Source organism: Trichechus manatus, unplaced genomic scaffold (genome assembly GCF_000243295.1).
Source record: "Trichechus manatus latirostris isolate Lorelei unplaced genomic scaffold, TriManLat1.0 scaffold00011, whole genome shotgun sequence".
NCBI classification, from domain to species: domain Eukaryota; kingdom Metazoa; phylum Chordata; class Mammalia; order Sirenia; family Trichechidae; genus Trichechus; species Trichechus manatus.
In genome coordinates, this window is record NW_004443947.1 from 31,865,674 (window position 1) to 31,882,133 (window position 16,460).

At 37.2% G+C, this 16,460-nt stretch overlaps 1 protein-coding gene and 1 non-coding gene across 2 annotated transcripts in view; one reads left to right on the forward strand and one right to left on the reverse strand.

Moving 5' to 3' along the window:
• The window catches only part of G3BP1 (G3BP stress granule assembly factor 1), a 36,830-nt gene that overhangs the window by 5,999 nt on the left and 14,371 nt on the right, over positions 1–16,460 (reverse strand). Inside the window, exons 2-10 of the mRNA XM_004371289.2 lie at positions 14,596–14,708; positions 11,489–11,570; positions 10,925–11,098; positions 5,442–5,532; positions 3,840–3,933; positions 2,468–2,669; positions 774–875; positions 415–526; positions 60–188 (exon numbers count right to left, since the gene is read on the reverse strand). Coding sequence (XP_004371346.1) covers positions 60–188; positions 415–526; positions 774–875; positions 2,468–2,669; positions 3,840–3,933; positions 5,442–5,532; positions 10,925–11,098; positions 11,489–11,570; positions 14,596–14,690 — 1,081 coding nt within the window. The 5' untranslated portion in view covers positions 14,691–14,708. The remainder of the gene's footprint in view (positions 1–59; positions 189–414; positions 527–773; positions 876–2,467; positions 2,670–3,839; positions 3,934–5,441; positions 5,533–10,924; positions 11,099–11,488; positions 11,571–14,595; positions 14,709–16,460) is intronic.
• On the forward strand, positions 8,280–8,385 carry LOC111819557 (U6 spliceosomal RNA). The gene has a single exon (XR_002823158.1). It is a non-coding gene; the product is annotated as a U6 spliceosomal RNA (small nuclear RNA).

Sequence of the window (16,460 nt, forward strand, 5' to 3'; positions counted from 1 at the left end):
ATTTCTATTGGACAGCACTGCTCTAGATGAATTTAATGTTCAAAAACCCAATAACCTACTTTGAAAGAAATCTTTAAGCTCTGATTTGTCCACCTCATGAGGCAGGTTGCCAATGAAGAGTTGGTGACTGTCAGGGTGTCTCACAATTCTTCGAGGTTCAACATCACCTTGCTCACCAGCCTCACGAACTTAAGAGGAAACAAAAATAGCAATTAAAGACAGAAGAAGATGACATCTTTCAGTGACTGTTCCATTCAATAGTTTTCTTTCTAGCTTAATTATAAATAATTCCATAACCCTACAATATTAAAAAATAAATAAATACATAAACATCAACCCTCTCCGCCCAAAAAATAAGCTCTTATCTCAAAATCCTCCAAACCAGAGAAAGAAATCACCCCTCTAAGCTCTTACTTGGTCTAGAGCCTCTCTGTGGAGGAATATTTATTCGTTGTTCTCGCACTCTTTGATCCCTCTGAGGCCTCTGTGGCGGAATCTGAGATTCAGGCTTAGACTCTGGACGGGGCTGAAAATTTTATAATTTTTGTGTAAAGACCAAGCAGGTTTACTTTTTTCTTATAAAATGTCTTAGCTAACAATAATCTTTACACTAGAAAATGACAATTCCCTCACAAGAAGCCATAAAAACCATCCTTCTACCTCTACCACCTCTACCCTATATACCAGTTCCACATTCTCCAAACCCTCGTGAAACCACATTACATGAAATACAAGTAAATTTGCCTAATGGACAATTTTAACTAGAACCTCACCTGTGAAGCTGGGACTTTAACAACATGAGGTGGGATCCCAGTAACTGGAACAGCTCCACTGGGTGGAAGGTTCTTACTGGTCACAGATGCCCAAGAAAATGTCTAAGGGAACAATACCAACATTATGTGATTATACCATATAGCAAAACAATATAAAAGCCATTAACTCTAATTTTCTGTACATAACATATGCATCAAATTCTCATAATCCAGATGGAGTTTATAAATATCTTGATATTCCTTTTTTCCCTCTACTCACAGTTTAGTACTAAATTCCTTAGGACTCAACATCAAGCATCAGGCAAATGTGAGAGAGGCTTAGAATCAAGGAAGCTAATCTGAGCTAATTTCAAGTTTGTAGCAAAAGGAAATTCTGTCTCCTATAACATCAGCTCTTCTTCCTGTGATCTTTCCCATACCCCCATCCACGGCACAAATATCAATCCAATTACATTAACTTTAGAAACATTTGAACACCTTCTCCAATCTGTATCAAAATCACCACATCCCATTATACCCCTTAATTATCATCTCTCCATCTCTACTGCCACCACCCTAATCTAAGCCATCATTTCCTTTCCCCAGGACAACTATAACAGTGCCTAACTGGTCATTCAGTCATGATCCAGCCAACCCTCTCTTCCACCTGGAAGCTAGTTATCTTTAATAGTACAAATTTTAAAGCAGTCATTTTTAATGCCCTCCTATTTCTCTTGGAAGATCAAACTCTGAAATATGGACAGCTCACAATGATTTAGCCTCCTTGGCTCCATCTTTACAATCCTCCCTCCTTCTGAATTCTCACCCAACCACACAGGTTTTTCTTCTGTTCCTTTCTTTCCACCTCACACATTCCTCTGCCTTTTCAACTGACAGGAAGTCTTTTCTGAACATTAGGACTATGTTAGGTACCTTAATATGGGTTCTTACGACAATTCTCATTTATAAATAACACTTAACACAAAAGTAACTATAAAAGATTGTTTACCAACCTTCTTCCCTACTCAGCTATTAGCTCCTAGAGAACAAGAACCCTGTCTGTTTCACAGATTTAGTCCCCACACCTAGGATGATGATTGGCACATAGTAGGTACTTGAATTACTGAACTGTTGAAGACAAACAAATAACACTGTAAGAACCCTGGCCCCATAAATACAGCACTAAAAAATATTCCTTCCCAGGACAAACTCAAAGGTTCTGTGAGTTCACATACCACCCTGATCTGACTTAGGGGGAATAACACTGAAGGGCTTCAACCTTTCAGCAGTTTGTCTCCGCTGTTACTGTGAAGTTACCCTCAAAGAGATTTCACTAAAAAAGACAAGAAAAATCTTGTTCTGCCATTTTCTTTGTTCAAAAAAGATACATTTGCATTATTATAACTAGCACATAATAATATGCAATTTAAAAAATGAAATACTAAAAAAAGACAAGCGCTTATTAATATGGTGATAAAACAGCGCTTGAAATGTCTGGTCTAAGAGGTATTCAAGTTTCCTTAGGAGGAAAAAAGTTACTTTCGATTTTATTCGGCAATATGCATCTTCTTGTCTGAGGCATGGCTTAACAACGCAAGAAATTTCCTTGAACCACTAACATGAAAATGTACCTATAAAATTCAAACAATAACAAAGAAGAGACATTTTAAAAAAACAAATGAGAAATAGAATAAAAATGAAGGTATGTTCCATACCCTCAAGTCCTCCTGTACTGTCTGAGCTATGTCTGCAGGTGCTGGGGAAGAACTCTTCTGACCATCTTCAGGAGCAGTTTCTTCCAATACTGGTTCAGACTTTTCCTCTTGGATTTCAGACACAGGTTCCTGCTCCGGTTCTGGTTCAGGATCAGGCTCTGGTTCAGCAACAGGTTCCTCTAAATGTTCTTCTAAGTCATTGCTTTCACAAGAAAATTTGAGAACTATCATTCTGCCTTCACTGATTTAACAAGAAATTCTCATGTGTTTATTAATTCACAATAAAAACCTGGGCCTCAAAATAGCTCCCTCCTTCCAAAAAAGATCTAAGAATCATACTCATATGTCTGAGTATTAAAGCAAGTGACTTTTTAAAAAGCATTCAATAAAATAATCTTAACTGGAATCAGATTATCTGCTAAAATTGATACTCAAATGAACTAAAATAGATCAAGGTGAACCAAACCATTATTTCTCACTCAGTTGGAATCCCAAAATTATTATGATTTACCTACCACGTATTACAAAAAAGTAAAAAACACACTGGAAATGCTTGTTAAAACTGCAGATAAATCTCTCCCAGAAACTCTAACTCAGTAGGCCCATGGTGGGACAATTAACCTTCATCTTTCAACCAGCAACCCAAGTGAGTAATATGGGGTAGTCTACCACCACACCTGGTGAAACACTGTAGAAATTAAGAGTGTCACGTGGCAACAATATCCATTTCCATTCCAATGAAACACATTTCTTTTCCAACTGCAGGGGGAAAAAAACCCTAAGATACCATCACACCATCACACACTTGTTGTCTGAGGTAATTAATAAACTTCTTTATTGCTGCTTAACTCATGTGACTGAATTTCTGTCAATTTATGCCTGTATCGCTAATTAAAAGTCCTTGTACATTTTACACTTCCCCCAGAGCACTTGCTAAGAAATCCAATCAGATCTATTTTTCACTTACCACTAAGGTAAAACTGAACCAAAACCAACTGATAGATACTAATTAAACAGCCCTATTATTAAACAAGTTACATTTCTGTTAGCTCAGAGACAAACCCAAAAAACCAAACCTATTGTTGTCCAATCGAGTCAGACTCATGGCAGCCTCGTGTTACAGAGTACAACTGCTCCACGGGTTTTCATGCTGTAATCTTTATGGAAGGAGATTGCCAGGCTCTTCTTCCACGGTGCCACTGGGTGGGTCTGAACCACCAGCTCAGTGATACCAAAAGCAAAACCTTTCTTCTGGAAAGTTACTACTTTTTGAGATAATTCTGAGAATCTATGAGCATCTTCCAACAAAAAGAAAGACTAGAGAATCCAAATTTCCATGTCGCCCTAGACATGGGAACAAAGTTTTCCTCACCTGACAGTCTGATCATAGAAAGTTCCAGCATCATCAGGTACCACCTCTGGTGTCTGCTGTCTTTCTTCAGGCTCCTCTACTTCTTCCTCAGATTCTAAGTGAGGGAAAAAATTTTAGTCTGTGCTTACTGAATTCACAAATATACTCACTTTCACAATGTTAACTGTGATCAAAAAGACAATTACTGAGAAAAACCATATATACAAACAAGTTAAAAAAAAAACAAAACAGGAAAATCTGGTAAATCCATGGCTTTAAGGCCAGAATTAAGGCTATTGTAGTGTTCCCGTTAACAACATCGATTCCGAAGTCATATGGCCAGTAACCCAATCCAACTTCTACCATCTAACTAGCTATACGATATAGGATAAATTATTTCACTGCATCTCAGCGCCCTAGTCTTTTAAATAGGGACAACAGTACCTGAAGTACCTATCTATAAGGCTGCTGTATTGCACAGTAATTGTAATGCACTTAAAAAAGTCTCATTGGAGGAACCCCAGAAAACATGGCCCCCGGATTCTCTATCAGCCCAGAACTAAAACAATTTCCAAAGCCAACTCTTCAAACAGGGATTGGACAGGACTGTGGGGCACAGAATGATAGTCGTGAGGGGTCTGCCTCTTAGCTGAAGTAGACACAAGAGACTAAACGGGCAGCTTCTATCTGGAAGTGAGATGGGAAGGCGGAGAGGGTTAAGAGCTGGTTGAATGGACATGGGGAATCAGGTGGAAAGTAGGACTGTGCTGTCACAGTATGGGGAGAGCAACTAGGGTCATGTAACAATGTATGTATAAATTTCTGTATGGGAGACCAACTTGAAATGTAAACTTCATTTAAACTACAACAATTAAAAAAAAAAGTCTCAGCCATACAGAAAACTTTCAAACATTATTATTACCTGTTGGGAAACAATTCTCCACCGGTTTGTGTTTCTGTACCTCTTACAATTGAGGCAATGGCTACCTTTGTTACAGACTATCTTTTCAAGAACATTTGTATCTGTACAGCAAAGAGTCTTAGAAGACAGCATCTCCCTCCAGAGCAAATGGCAAATACGTTTACTGCCCATTATAATAAATTCAGGTGCCCTAAGCTCTAGGTTCCACGCCTGTAACACAACCCACTGCATATGCATGTATCACCTGGTCCTCTTCACCACGCCTTGTGGAAACTGGGGCAAAAATGCTACTATTATTGGTGTGGGAAATAACCTGTCCATTTCTGACCCAGAATTTAAATTAAAGAATTTAATAAAATTCTTTATTGCTGCTTAACTCATATGACGGAATTTCTGTCAATTCATGCCTAGATCCCCAATTAAATGGAAATCCTTGTACACTTTACACTGCCTCCAAAACACCCCCAGGAGTCTCATGTACTGTATCAACTTCCATAAAACTGCAGCAGGCAAACCTGTTAGCTTGCAAGCAGGGTAAAATCTCAGACCCTTCACATCATACCTTGACAATCAGAAGTTATTGTTAACAAAGAACACAGTATAATGAAAACATTCAAGAAACCTATATTCTTAGGGATAGTATGATGTCATTTAAAAAAAAGTTAGGCCAAGTAACTTATGATGTATTTTTTACTACTCACCCTCCTGAGGCTCAGTGACAAAGCCACCAAAGACTTCATCTTGGTATCTGAAGATATCATTGTGAACATAGAACTTATTTGCAACAGAGCCCTGCAATACCAAGAAAGTTTACATTTATTTAGCACTTTTAAAAAGTCAAATCACTGTAACCAGTTCTCAATCCTGGGTAGTTTGCCCCCCTGCCCCAAGACATCTGACAATAGCAAAAGACATTTCAGTTTTCACATGGGGGGGGGGGGGGCTGCTACAGACAACTAGTGAGTAGATGCAGGGATGCCACTAAACATTACGCACAGGACAGTCCCCCAACAAGGAATTATCTGGCCCAAAACATTAATAGCACTGAGGCTGAAAAACCCTGCTCTATAAAATGGATGTAAAAAGACTATACTTAAATATATTTTGTTTTCTCAAAACATTTATCCTTACCACCAGATTGATAAAGCTCTAAGATGTCACAGCCCACGTGTCAAATCATTAAGAGAAACTAATTCCTTGAGTAATAGGTATCCCAACTTCAGCAGGTATTTAAAATTCCCTAAATCCCTGTATACGGTCACTACAAGTCAGGGTTGACTCGAGAGTAATTTTTTTTTTTTTTGATTAGTATCCAAGAACACTGATATTAGCACTCAAGGATAGTGTAGCAGAAAAAGCTTGCTCACACTAGGTAAAGACACCCTGAGTCCAAAGCCAACTATGTCATTTACTAGCTATTCAATTCCTGAGGCTCAGTTTCCACATCTATTAAAAAGAGGGATACAGAGTATACCTCAAAACTTTGAGTATTAAATGACACAGTTAACACAATAATGCATTATATGAAAGTGGTTAGAGCCTACCCTTAAAAAAAAAAAGGAACTATAAACAAACTTGTTATAGGCAATCATACAGCATGTGTGAGTCTGCATATTTATATGCAAAGAACATGCTAAAAGGACACAGATACCAGCATGGAGGGGCTCACGCTGGCCAGATCTGGGGCATTTTAGACGTCAAAATATGTAATGTTACTAATGGATAATCCACTAAATAAAGAATCCATAAATGACAATGAAGTAAGCAAGCAAGAAGAGAAAAAGTTCTTTACCACAGAATGTCAACTAATACAGAATGATGGAGTTAGATAATCACCATTTGCAACCATCAGAATAACAACTGATTCCAGCAAGAACCATCAATAAATGCTAAATCTAGTGCATGAAACTTTGCTGAAGAGCAAGATATTTGCACTGTCTCTAAAGAATTCCCAAAATTTACTTAGGAAAAACACTAATTTTACAGTGATGAAACCTGGTGAACACAACCTAAGTGATCAAAGTTAACATCATTAATAACTGAACATTATTTAGTTTGAAAGACATTATATACCCTTATAAGCTTAATCTAACCACAAGGAAACTTCAGACAACACAAATGGAGGCATTCTACAAACAACTGCGCTCTTCAAAAATATCAAGGCCAATCCAGTATACAGAAAATTCCAAAGAATCTACAAGAAACCTACCAGACCTAATAAATTAATCCAGCGAAGTTACAGGGTACAAGATGAACAAAAATCACTTGTGTTTCTATATGCCAACAACGAACAATCAGAAAAAGAAATTAAGAAAACAACTCTACTTACAACAGCATCTAACAACTATTGGTCTCTACTTGTCCGGAGCTAAAGAGAAAGAAGGAAACCAAAGACTCAAAGAAGAAACTAGTCTACAAGCCAACAGTCTACACAACCATCATCATCACCTACCTTGAGACCAGAAGAACTTCATGGTGCCCGGCAACCATTACCCACCGTTCCAACCAGGGACTCAATAGATGGTCCCGGTTAGAAAGAGAGAAAAATGCGAACAAAACTCAAACTCCTAAAAAAAAAGGCCAGACTTACTGCACTGATAAGAGACCAGATGAACCCGAGACTATCACCCTGAGATGTTCTTTCAACTTCGAACTCAAATCACTCCCAGAGGTCACCTTTCAGCCAAATGACAAATGGACCCATAAAATAAGTAACATCACCTGTGAATACTGTGCTCTTCAAATAATCATCCAGGTAAAACCACAAGGTTAACATTTACCCTAGACCAAAGATGAGAACGCTAGGGAGGACAGGGAAGCTAGATTAATGGAAATAGAACAACCAAAATGGAAAAAATAATAATACTGATATATTGTGAAGAATGTAACCAATGTCCCTAATAATATGTATAGAAATTATTAAATGAAAACCTAATTTCCTGTGTAAACATTCACCAAAAACACAATAAAACTTTAAAAAAAAAAAAAAGCATATAAAAGAATAAAATATTTAGGAATAAATTTAACTAGGGAAGTGAAAGACAACCGTGCTCATGGAGTGAAAGGCTTAGTATCGTTAACATTATCAGTACTACCCAAAGCGATCTATATATTCAATGCTATCTCTATCAAAATTTCAACAATCTTTTTCACAGAAATAGAAAAGCTAATTCTCAAATTATATGAAATTGCAAGAGGCCCTAAATAACCAAAGCAATCTTGAAAAAGAATAAAGTAGGAGGGCTCAGTCACTCTCACATTTCAACATGTACTATAGTTACAGTAACCAAAACAGTCTGGTAACGGTACACAGACAGACGTACAGACCAATGAAACAGAACTGCGAGTCCAGAAATAAACCCATACATCTACGGTCAACTGATTTTAATAAGGGTACCAAGTATATCCAATGAGGAAAGAATGTTCTCTTCAATAAATGATGCTGCACAACTGGATCTCCACATACAAAAGAATCAAGTTGAAATTACACCTCACACCATTTAAAAAAAAAAAAAAAAACTCAAAATGAATCAATGACCGTGCTCACTTCGGAGCACATATACTAAAATTGGAATGATACAGAGAAGATCAGTATGTCCCCTGCGCAAGGATGACATGCAAATTCGTGAAGCCTTCCATATTTTTATAGTAGGTAAGAATCATCTTAGGTGAAGGGAAGGACAGCAGACACTACAGGCGAAGCCAGCACAACTGGAAAAAACCAAAGCTAAGAAATTTCCTTAATACAAATACTTTGAGAGACAGAGTAGCAGGGATGTGGGGTCTGGGGACCATGCTTTCAGGGGACATCTATGTCAACCGGCATAACAAAGCTTATTAAGAAAATGTTCTGCACCCTACTTTGGTGAGTGGCGTCTGGGCTCTTAAAAGCTTGCTAGTGGCCATCTAAGATGCATCAATTGGTCTCAACCACTTGGGAGTAAAGGAGAACGAAGAACACCAAAGACACAAGGAAAGTATTAGCCCAAGAGACAGAATGGGCCACATAAACCAGAGACTTCATCAGCCTGAACCCAGAAGAACTACATGGTGCCTGGCTACCACCAATGAATGTCCTCACAGGGAACACAACAGAGGGTCCCTGATAGAGCAACAGAACGATGGGATGCAGAACTCAAATTGTAGTAAGAAGACCAGACTTAATGGTCTGAGACTGGAGGCGCCCCGGAAAGCATGGCCCCTGGACTCTCTATCACTCCAGAACTAAAACAATTTCCGAGGCCAACTCTTCAGACAGGGACTGGACTGGACTGTGGGACATAAACTGATACTCCTGAGGAGTATGCCTCTTAGCTCAAGTAGATACAAGAGACTAAACGGGCAGCTTCTGTCCAGAGGTGAGATGGGAAGGCAGAGAGGGCTAGGAGCTGGTTGAATGTATGTGGGGAATCAAGAGTGGAACGTAGGAGTGTGCTGTCACAGTATGGGGTGAGTAATTAGGGTCACATAACAATGTATGTGTAAAAAAAAAAATTTCTGTATGGGAGACTAACTTGAAATGTACACTTCATTTAATTACAATAATAAAAAGAAAAAAAAATGAATCAATGACCTAAATATAAGAACTAAAACTATAATATTTTTTAGAAGAAAACACAGTGTCAATGCTTTAAGACCTAGTTTTTGACAATGGAGTCTTAAGGTATAACACCAAATACTTGCACAAAAAAAGAAAGCTTCATCAAAATTAAACTTTTGTATATAAAATGATTTTATCAAGAAAGTGAAGCAACAACTCACAGAATGGGAGAAAATATTTGGTAACCATGTATCTGGATAAAAGTTTCATATCCAGAATATATATAGACCACCGACGATGCAACAAAATAAAAAGCCCAATTTTAAAAAGGGACTTAAATATTTATCCAAGAAAGATACACAAATGGCTGATAAGCACATGAAAAGATCATTAATCATTAGGGAAATGCAAATAAAAACCACAATGAGATACCACTTCATACCCAGTAAGATGGATAGTATCAGAAAAAAAGAAAGTAAGTGTTGGTGAGAATGTGAAGAATTTGGAACCTTCATTCACTGCTGGTGAGATTGCAAAATGGTGCAGTCGCTGTCTGGCGGTTCCTCAAAAATTTAAAACACAGTATTACTGTATGACCCAGCAATTCCACTGCTAGGTATATACTCCAAAGAACTGAAAGCAGGGACTCAAACATACTTGTACACCAACGTTCATAGCACCATTATGCACAAAGCCGAAAGGTAGAAACAATCCCAATGTCCATCAGCAGACAAATGAATAAACAAAATGTGACATAAACATACAACAGAATATCATTCAGCCATTAAAGAGAAATAAAGTTCTGATACATGCTACTACGTGAACTTTGAAAACATGCTGAATGAAAGAAGTCAGCCACAAAAGGACAAATATTGCATGACCCCATTTAAATATCCAGAATAAGCAGATGCATAGAGATAAGTTTCTTAGTGGTTATCAGGGGCTAGGAGGGAAAAATAGGGAGTTATTACTTAACGGGTACTGAGTTTCTGTTTAGGGGGATAAAAAACATTTAGAAATGGATAGTGGTAATGGTTGCACAATTTGCTGAATATAATTAATGTCACTGAATTATACACTTAAAAATGGGCAAAATGACAATTGTTTTGCCATATATATTTTACCACAATAAAATAGGGGGGAAAAAAGGCAATAAACACTTTGGAAAGAGGAAGTAATAGAAATAAAAAAAAAAATGAAAACAAAGCATAACAGAGAAAAGCCTACTTTCTCAAACAAAAAAAGTTAAGTGAATGTCATGAAAATAAAGACTGAGGAACGACTACAGATTAAAAGACTAAAAAGACATGACACCTATCTTGGATCAAAAAGGGAAAAAAAATTATAAAGGACAATTTTGGGATAATTACCAAAATTTAAACATGGACATCAATTAACTGCATTGCCTCAGTACTTCCTGAATTTAATAACTGTACTATGGTTTTGGAGGAAAATGAGTACAATGTCTCCAACTTCTTTTCAAATGGTTTAGGAGAAAAAATAGAGAAAGTAGCTCTAGATAAGGGGTATGTGGGATTAATGTACTATCCTGGTTAACTTTTCTATAAGTTTGAAATTTCAAAATAAAAAGCTTTTAGAAGGCACAACTTTTTATATAACACCAACAATCACTAGCACACATACCTCAGGAGCAAGAACAAACGTCTGCATGAATCTCCTCAAAGCCTGGTTGTTATTAGAGAGCAGCCCCATCACCTGGACTACCACACCATCATTTAAAGTAGCATGAGCATCAACATGGCGAATCTTAGTGTGGCAGTTAGTAAAGTTTTGTGACATCACTTTCCTATGGATTTCCTATGAAATTAAGGAAAGAATTAATACCTTAAAATTTATATAAACTTCAATCAAAATATCTAACAGACAAATTTGCATGTTTGAATTACTAAATACACAGATCCGATTTTAATTTGTCTTAGTATACTCTATACCCACTGACCACACTTGAGTCTTTTAAAATAATTCTACTGGATTAACACTTAAAAAAGTGTTTAGAATAGATGATCCCCATGCTAAAACCAATCATCTAACATACAAAAACTTCAGTATATATCATGCAAAATTAACAACCGTGATATGACATAAGCTTCTCAGCAAATGTCATAGTCTATTAAGCATGTATCCTCCCTAATTTTATGAGTTATTTTCTAGTTGCTTAATGCCCTTCATAAAGCTTAGTATGCTTACTTTTTGTCCATAGACCGCATCTGCTGGTTTTCCATTTGAATCCAATCCTCCATGGACATAAGAAGAGTTCTTTCCGTAAAATCTGTACAACACAAAGATAATTTACTTGTCATCTTCCAGTATCCTAAGACCAGGTATTTATTTTTCATTTTGCTACCTATCTGCCTCAATGGCCAGACTCTTGCAGGCAGGAATGTGTTTTTCTTGCTCATCTTTGTATGCGATCACCTATTCTATCCCCTATGTGGCCCTCAGTCAACATTTGCAGAATGGGAATGAATTTGGTCAGTGAGGCAGAACACTATTTTACAAGTCACAAGTTTCAGGGTTTCAGGGAAGATGATAGTGCTGTAAAGATCTTATAGTTCCTATCAGGAAGGCCACTTAAAATAAAACAAAAGTTCCTACATTCCCTCAGGAAAAAAACAGGCAATTCAGCTGGAGACATCTCTGTTCTCCATAGACTCAGAATTCTTTTGTATCTTGAGGACGCAAGTGAACAGTTCCCACTATAAACTCAGTAGCTCATGGAGGTGGTTTTAGGAGTTTTTCACAATTTCTGCTGACATAGTTAGGAGCTTCAGATTTTAATTTCCCATTATCTGGAGGACAGATATCAAGACATCCTAATAGTGGTTATCCCTGGGTTGGTGCGTTTTGGGTGTTTCGTGTGTATGTGTGCTGCATTCCCGATGGAATACTGTTTTAATGAATGAAAACAAAGGAATTGAGAATGTAGATGAATTAAGCTATAAAACCAAAAAACTCATTGCCGTCAAGTCAATTCCAACTTACAGGGTTGCTGGAAGTCGGAATCAACTTGATGACAACAGGTTTTTTGGTTTTATAGTTTAATTCATCTACATTCTCAATTCCTTTGTTTTCATTAAAACAGCATTCCATTGGGAATGCAACACACATACACACGAAACACCCAAAACGCACCAACCCAGGGATAACCACTATTAGGATTTCTTGATATCTGTCCTCCAGATAAACCTCTTTTTTCACAAATGAAACCGTACATATTCTGTGTCCTGATCTCACTCCCGCAAGACAAGAGGCCCACAAGAACTCTGAGTCTGCCTTCCGACTTGAAAAACTATTAAAAAGCTTCAAGTCAGCCAGAGATTCAATTCACTGCTGGCTATACCACTTTTCATTATAATCTAAGATATACCTCAATTAGAATAATAATAAAACGTGAGGGGAGGGGAAGGAAGATGTCTTAAAATCAATAAATAACAATATTGACAAACATATTAATGCATCTGGTAGTTTCTTTCAACTCCTGCTCCCTTTTGTCACATTCATCTAACTTCTAAAGGCATAGAAAAAACTTTGACAAAGATAAACAGAAAAAAGAAAAAAACTCTGTACATATGTTCTATCACTTAATAGTCACGTGAACACGAGCAAATTTTTAACCCCTCTGGGTGTCTTCGTAAAATGAAGTTAACTCTCCTGTAATGCCTTACTATAAAAGGCTTTTGGTAAGGATCAAAGAGGAACAGATGTAAAAGTGTTTTGGAAACTGCAAAGCCTTAAACAAACATTAAGAGATATCTTCCGTTTTCGGAACAAGGCCAAATCTTATACTTAAAACAAAATTTATAAATTTGCTTTGCACCTAATAATCATATGATATCCAATATGCGAGCTGGCCAAAGTATACACGAAAAAAAGTTTTGGCCTGGTAATTACAGATTTTAGAACTTCTATCAAATTATTCCAACAAGTCCATATAAACAGAGTTTTGTACGATGCCGCCTTATTAATAGGGAAAATAACAGAAGCAATCTACATATCCATCATTAGAGGATTGCTGCATTCTATACAATAAAAACCCTTTGGGGTCTTAAAAGCTTGTAGCGGCCATCTAAAATACATCTATTGGTCTCTTACAGTCCAGAGCAAAGGACCATGACAAAAACCAAAGACTCACGGGAGCAATTAGTCCAAAGGACTAATGGACCACATGAACCACAGCCTACACAACCCCGAGGCCAGAAGAATTAGATGGTGCCCAGCTACCACTACCAACTACTCTGACTGGGATCACAACAGAGGGTCCCGGACAGAGTGGAAGTAAAACGAGGAACAAAAAAATCAAATTCACAAAAAAGACCAGACTTACTGGTCTGACAGACTGGAGAAACCCCTGAGACGATGGCCCTAAAATACCCTTCTGACCTGGAACTGAAGCCATTCCCTGAGACCACCTTGCAGCCAAACAATAGACAGGCTATAAAATAAACAATAACACATGAGAGGACAGTACTCCTTAGAACAATCAATTATATAAGATCAAAAGGACATCATCTGCCCAAAAGCAAAGATGAGAAGGCAGAAAAGGTAGAAAATCCAGAAAGAAAGCTAACACAGAACCCAGGGCAGAAACGGGGAGAATGCTGACATATTGTGGGGAATGCAACAAATGTCATGGAACACTTTATGTACAAACTATTGAATGGGAAATGAATTTGCCCTGTAAAATTTCACCTAAAGCACAGTAATTAAAAAAAAAAAAAAAAAAATGTGTGGCCACTACAATTCATATCCTTGAAAGATGACCTCAGATTAACAAGTAAAAAACTAAAAGACAGTATATTAACATGTTTCTATATACACAGAAAATTGTTTGGGGTGGTATTACTAGAGATTTCCATAATTTGATTTATACATCTGTATTTTAATTTAAACAAACATACATCGTTTATATTAAAAGACACTCCAGTTTTTTATAAAACACACAGACACAAAAGGATGTTACTACAGGGAACAGTCTTGAATCTTTTTCAATACATTCTTACTAAATAATGCATGATTCATCAAAAATGAAAAATAGAAATATAAGCATACATATTATACATTTACATTTTCAGATGCTATTTTCTGATAATATATAAGTTTAGGTCACTTAGTCTAATTTTTTAGTTGTATACATTTTTTTAAATTATTATATAGTGGAAACAACCATCATTTATTGACACTTATGTGCCAAGTCTATTAAACAACAACCCTACAAGGCATATGATGAAGAATGGGAGAATCTCCAGGATAAGTACCCACTTATGAAATAGCATTGGATGATGACACAGCATTACCTGTGTAGCATGTCTGGAGCCTGGTTCAGCAGTGTATAATACTGTCTCACAAATTCCCGCCCGACCAGCAGGGGACTAGGCTTCTCCATCACCATTGCTTTGGTCAATTCAACCTGGGGGCAGGAAAAAAAGGTCAAATATGTCCAACCTGAAAAATCAAACGAAAGGGGAGAAAGTGGTGGGGAAGACGACTGAATCCTTTAGCTGAAACCAACTCAAAGACGAGGCCACTTGAGCAATTGTTAGTTTTAAAAAGGAATAAACATTATAAGAATAAACAAAACCCACAAGGACCAGGAGAGATTTCTAGGCATTCAAATTTACTGCAATCAGATGACTACACAGGAGAAGAGGGAGGGTGAAAAGAGATCACCAAGAATTCATCATTACCCCCAGTATTCTACTTTCTTAAACTGGATATAAGAACCCCAAAGGAATGTTTATTTCCAACATGCATCCCACCGTAACTTTTTGAAAATTATTAAACTAAGTTATGAGTCTTGCCGTTGTAAGGATTACTAACATTATTATTTATGGCAATATTAAGTACATGGGTATTAAAATCTAAACAATAAATATAGCTTTGACATATACAAACACTATTACATTTTCAAACTAAGCCAAAGAAATTTTTAGTATTTTTAAAAAAGAAACCAGAAAAATAAAAATTTAAGTACGCTTAGTTCATTTTATAACAGGACCAAAATTATCTAAAAATAAAATAGGGAAAAGTTAACAAACAAGATGCTCCTACTCAACAAAATAAGTCCTCAAAAAAAAAACCAAAACGAAACGGTTGTCAGCAAGTCAATTCCAACTCAAAGCAACCCTATGAGACAGGGTAGAACTGCCCCCTAGGGTTTCCAAGGCTGTAACCTTTACGGAAGCAGACTGCCACATCTCTCTCCTGTGGAGTGGCTGGTGGATTCAAACTGCCAACCTTTCGGTTAACAGCCAAGCACTTAACCACTATATCACCAGGACTACTAAATAATTCCTATCACTTCAAAATTATCATGAAGATTTACTAAGTTAATATCTTTGAGTGCTAAGAAAGGTACCTGGCACACAGTCAAGTCCTTAAATAGTCAGCCACTGTCAAAAAAAACCTTCAGAAAAAATTATCTGACATAAGATAATCCAACTTTTCACTTGAGAGGAGAGAGAAAATCATCCTGAATTTAACCATAAAGGCAAACAAAGGAATACGTACAGATCTAATTACAGTATAAAAGGAAAAAGAATGAGTTTGGTAGGTCAATTTCTGAGGAAGCAGTTTGTGAAGACATGTTTATACTACTTACCTCCTGCAATTTCTGGAGCCCTGGTGGCGCAGTGGTTAAGAACTCAGCTGCTAACTAAAAAGTGAGCAGTTCAAGTCCACCAGCCACTCCTTGGAAATCCTACGGGGCAGTTCTGTTCTGTCCAATAGGGCCATTATGAGTTGCAATCAACTCGATGGCAACAGGTTTTTTTTTCGGGTGCATTTCTGCATTATTATTGAATAAATCTCCTGTTCATATCTGCCCCCTTTACCACTTGCTTTGCCTAAATCCAAAGGCCTGTTCTTCACTTTCCCCAAATTATAGCCACTAGATCAATGAGGATCAGCTTCCTGGTCATATGAAGAGTAGTTCGCCTGCAGGCATGACTACCAAGGTACCAGTGACAAAAATTTGGATCCTGAGCCTTAAACAGACGTACTCGAATAGAAATGACCTGAGGCAACCACTGTATTGTTCCCCTGGCTCTTGGTCAAAAAGGGAGGGAGGGGCTTCAGATGTTCTTAACCAATCCTAGATTCTTCAGAATTTAAAGATTTTTAGAGTTTGGCAGTCATCTAGCCATGATTTCCAAGTTTTGAG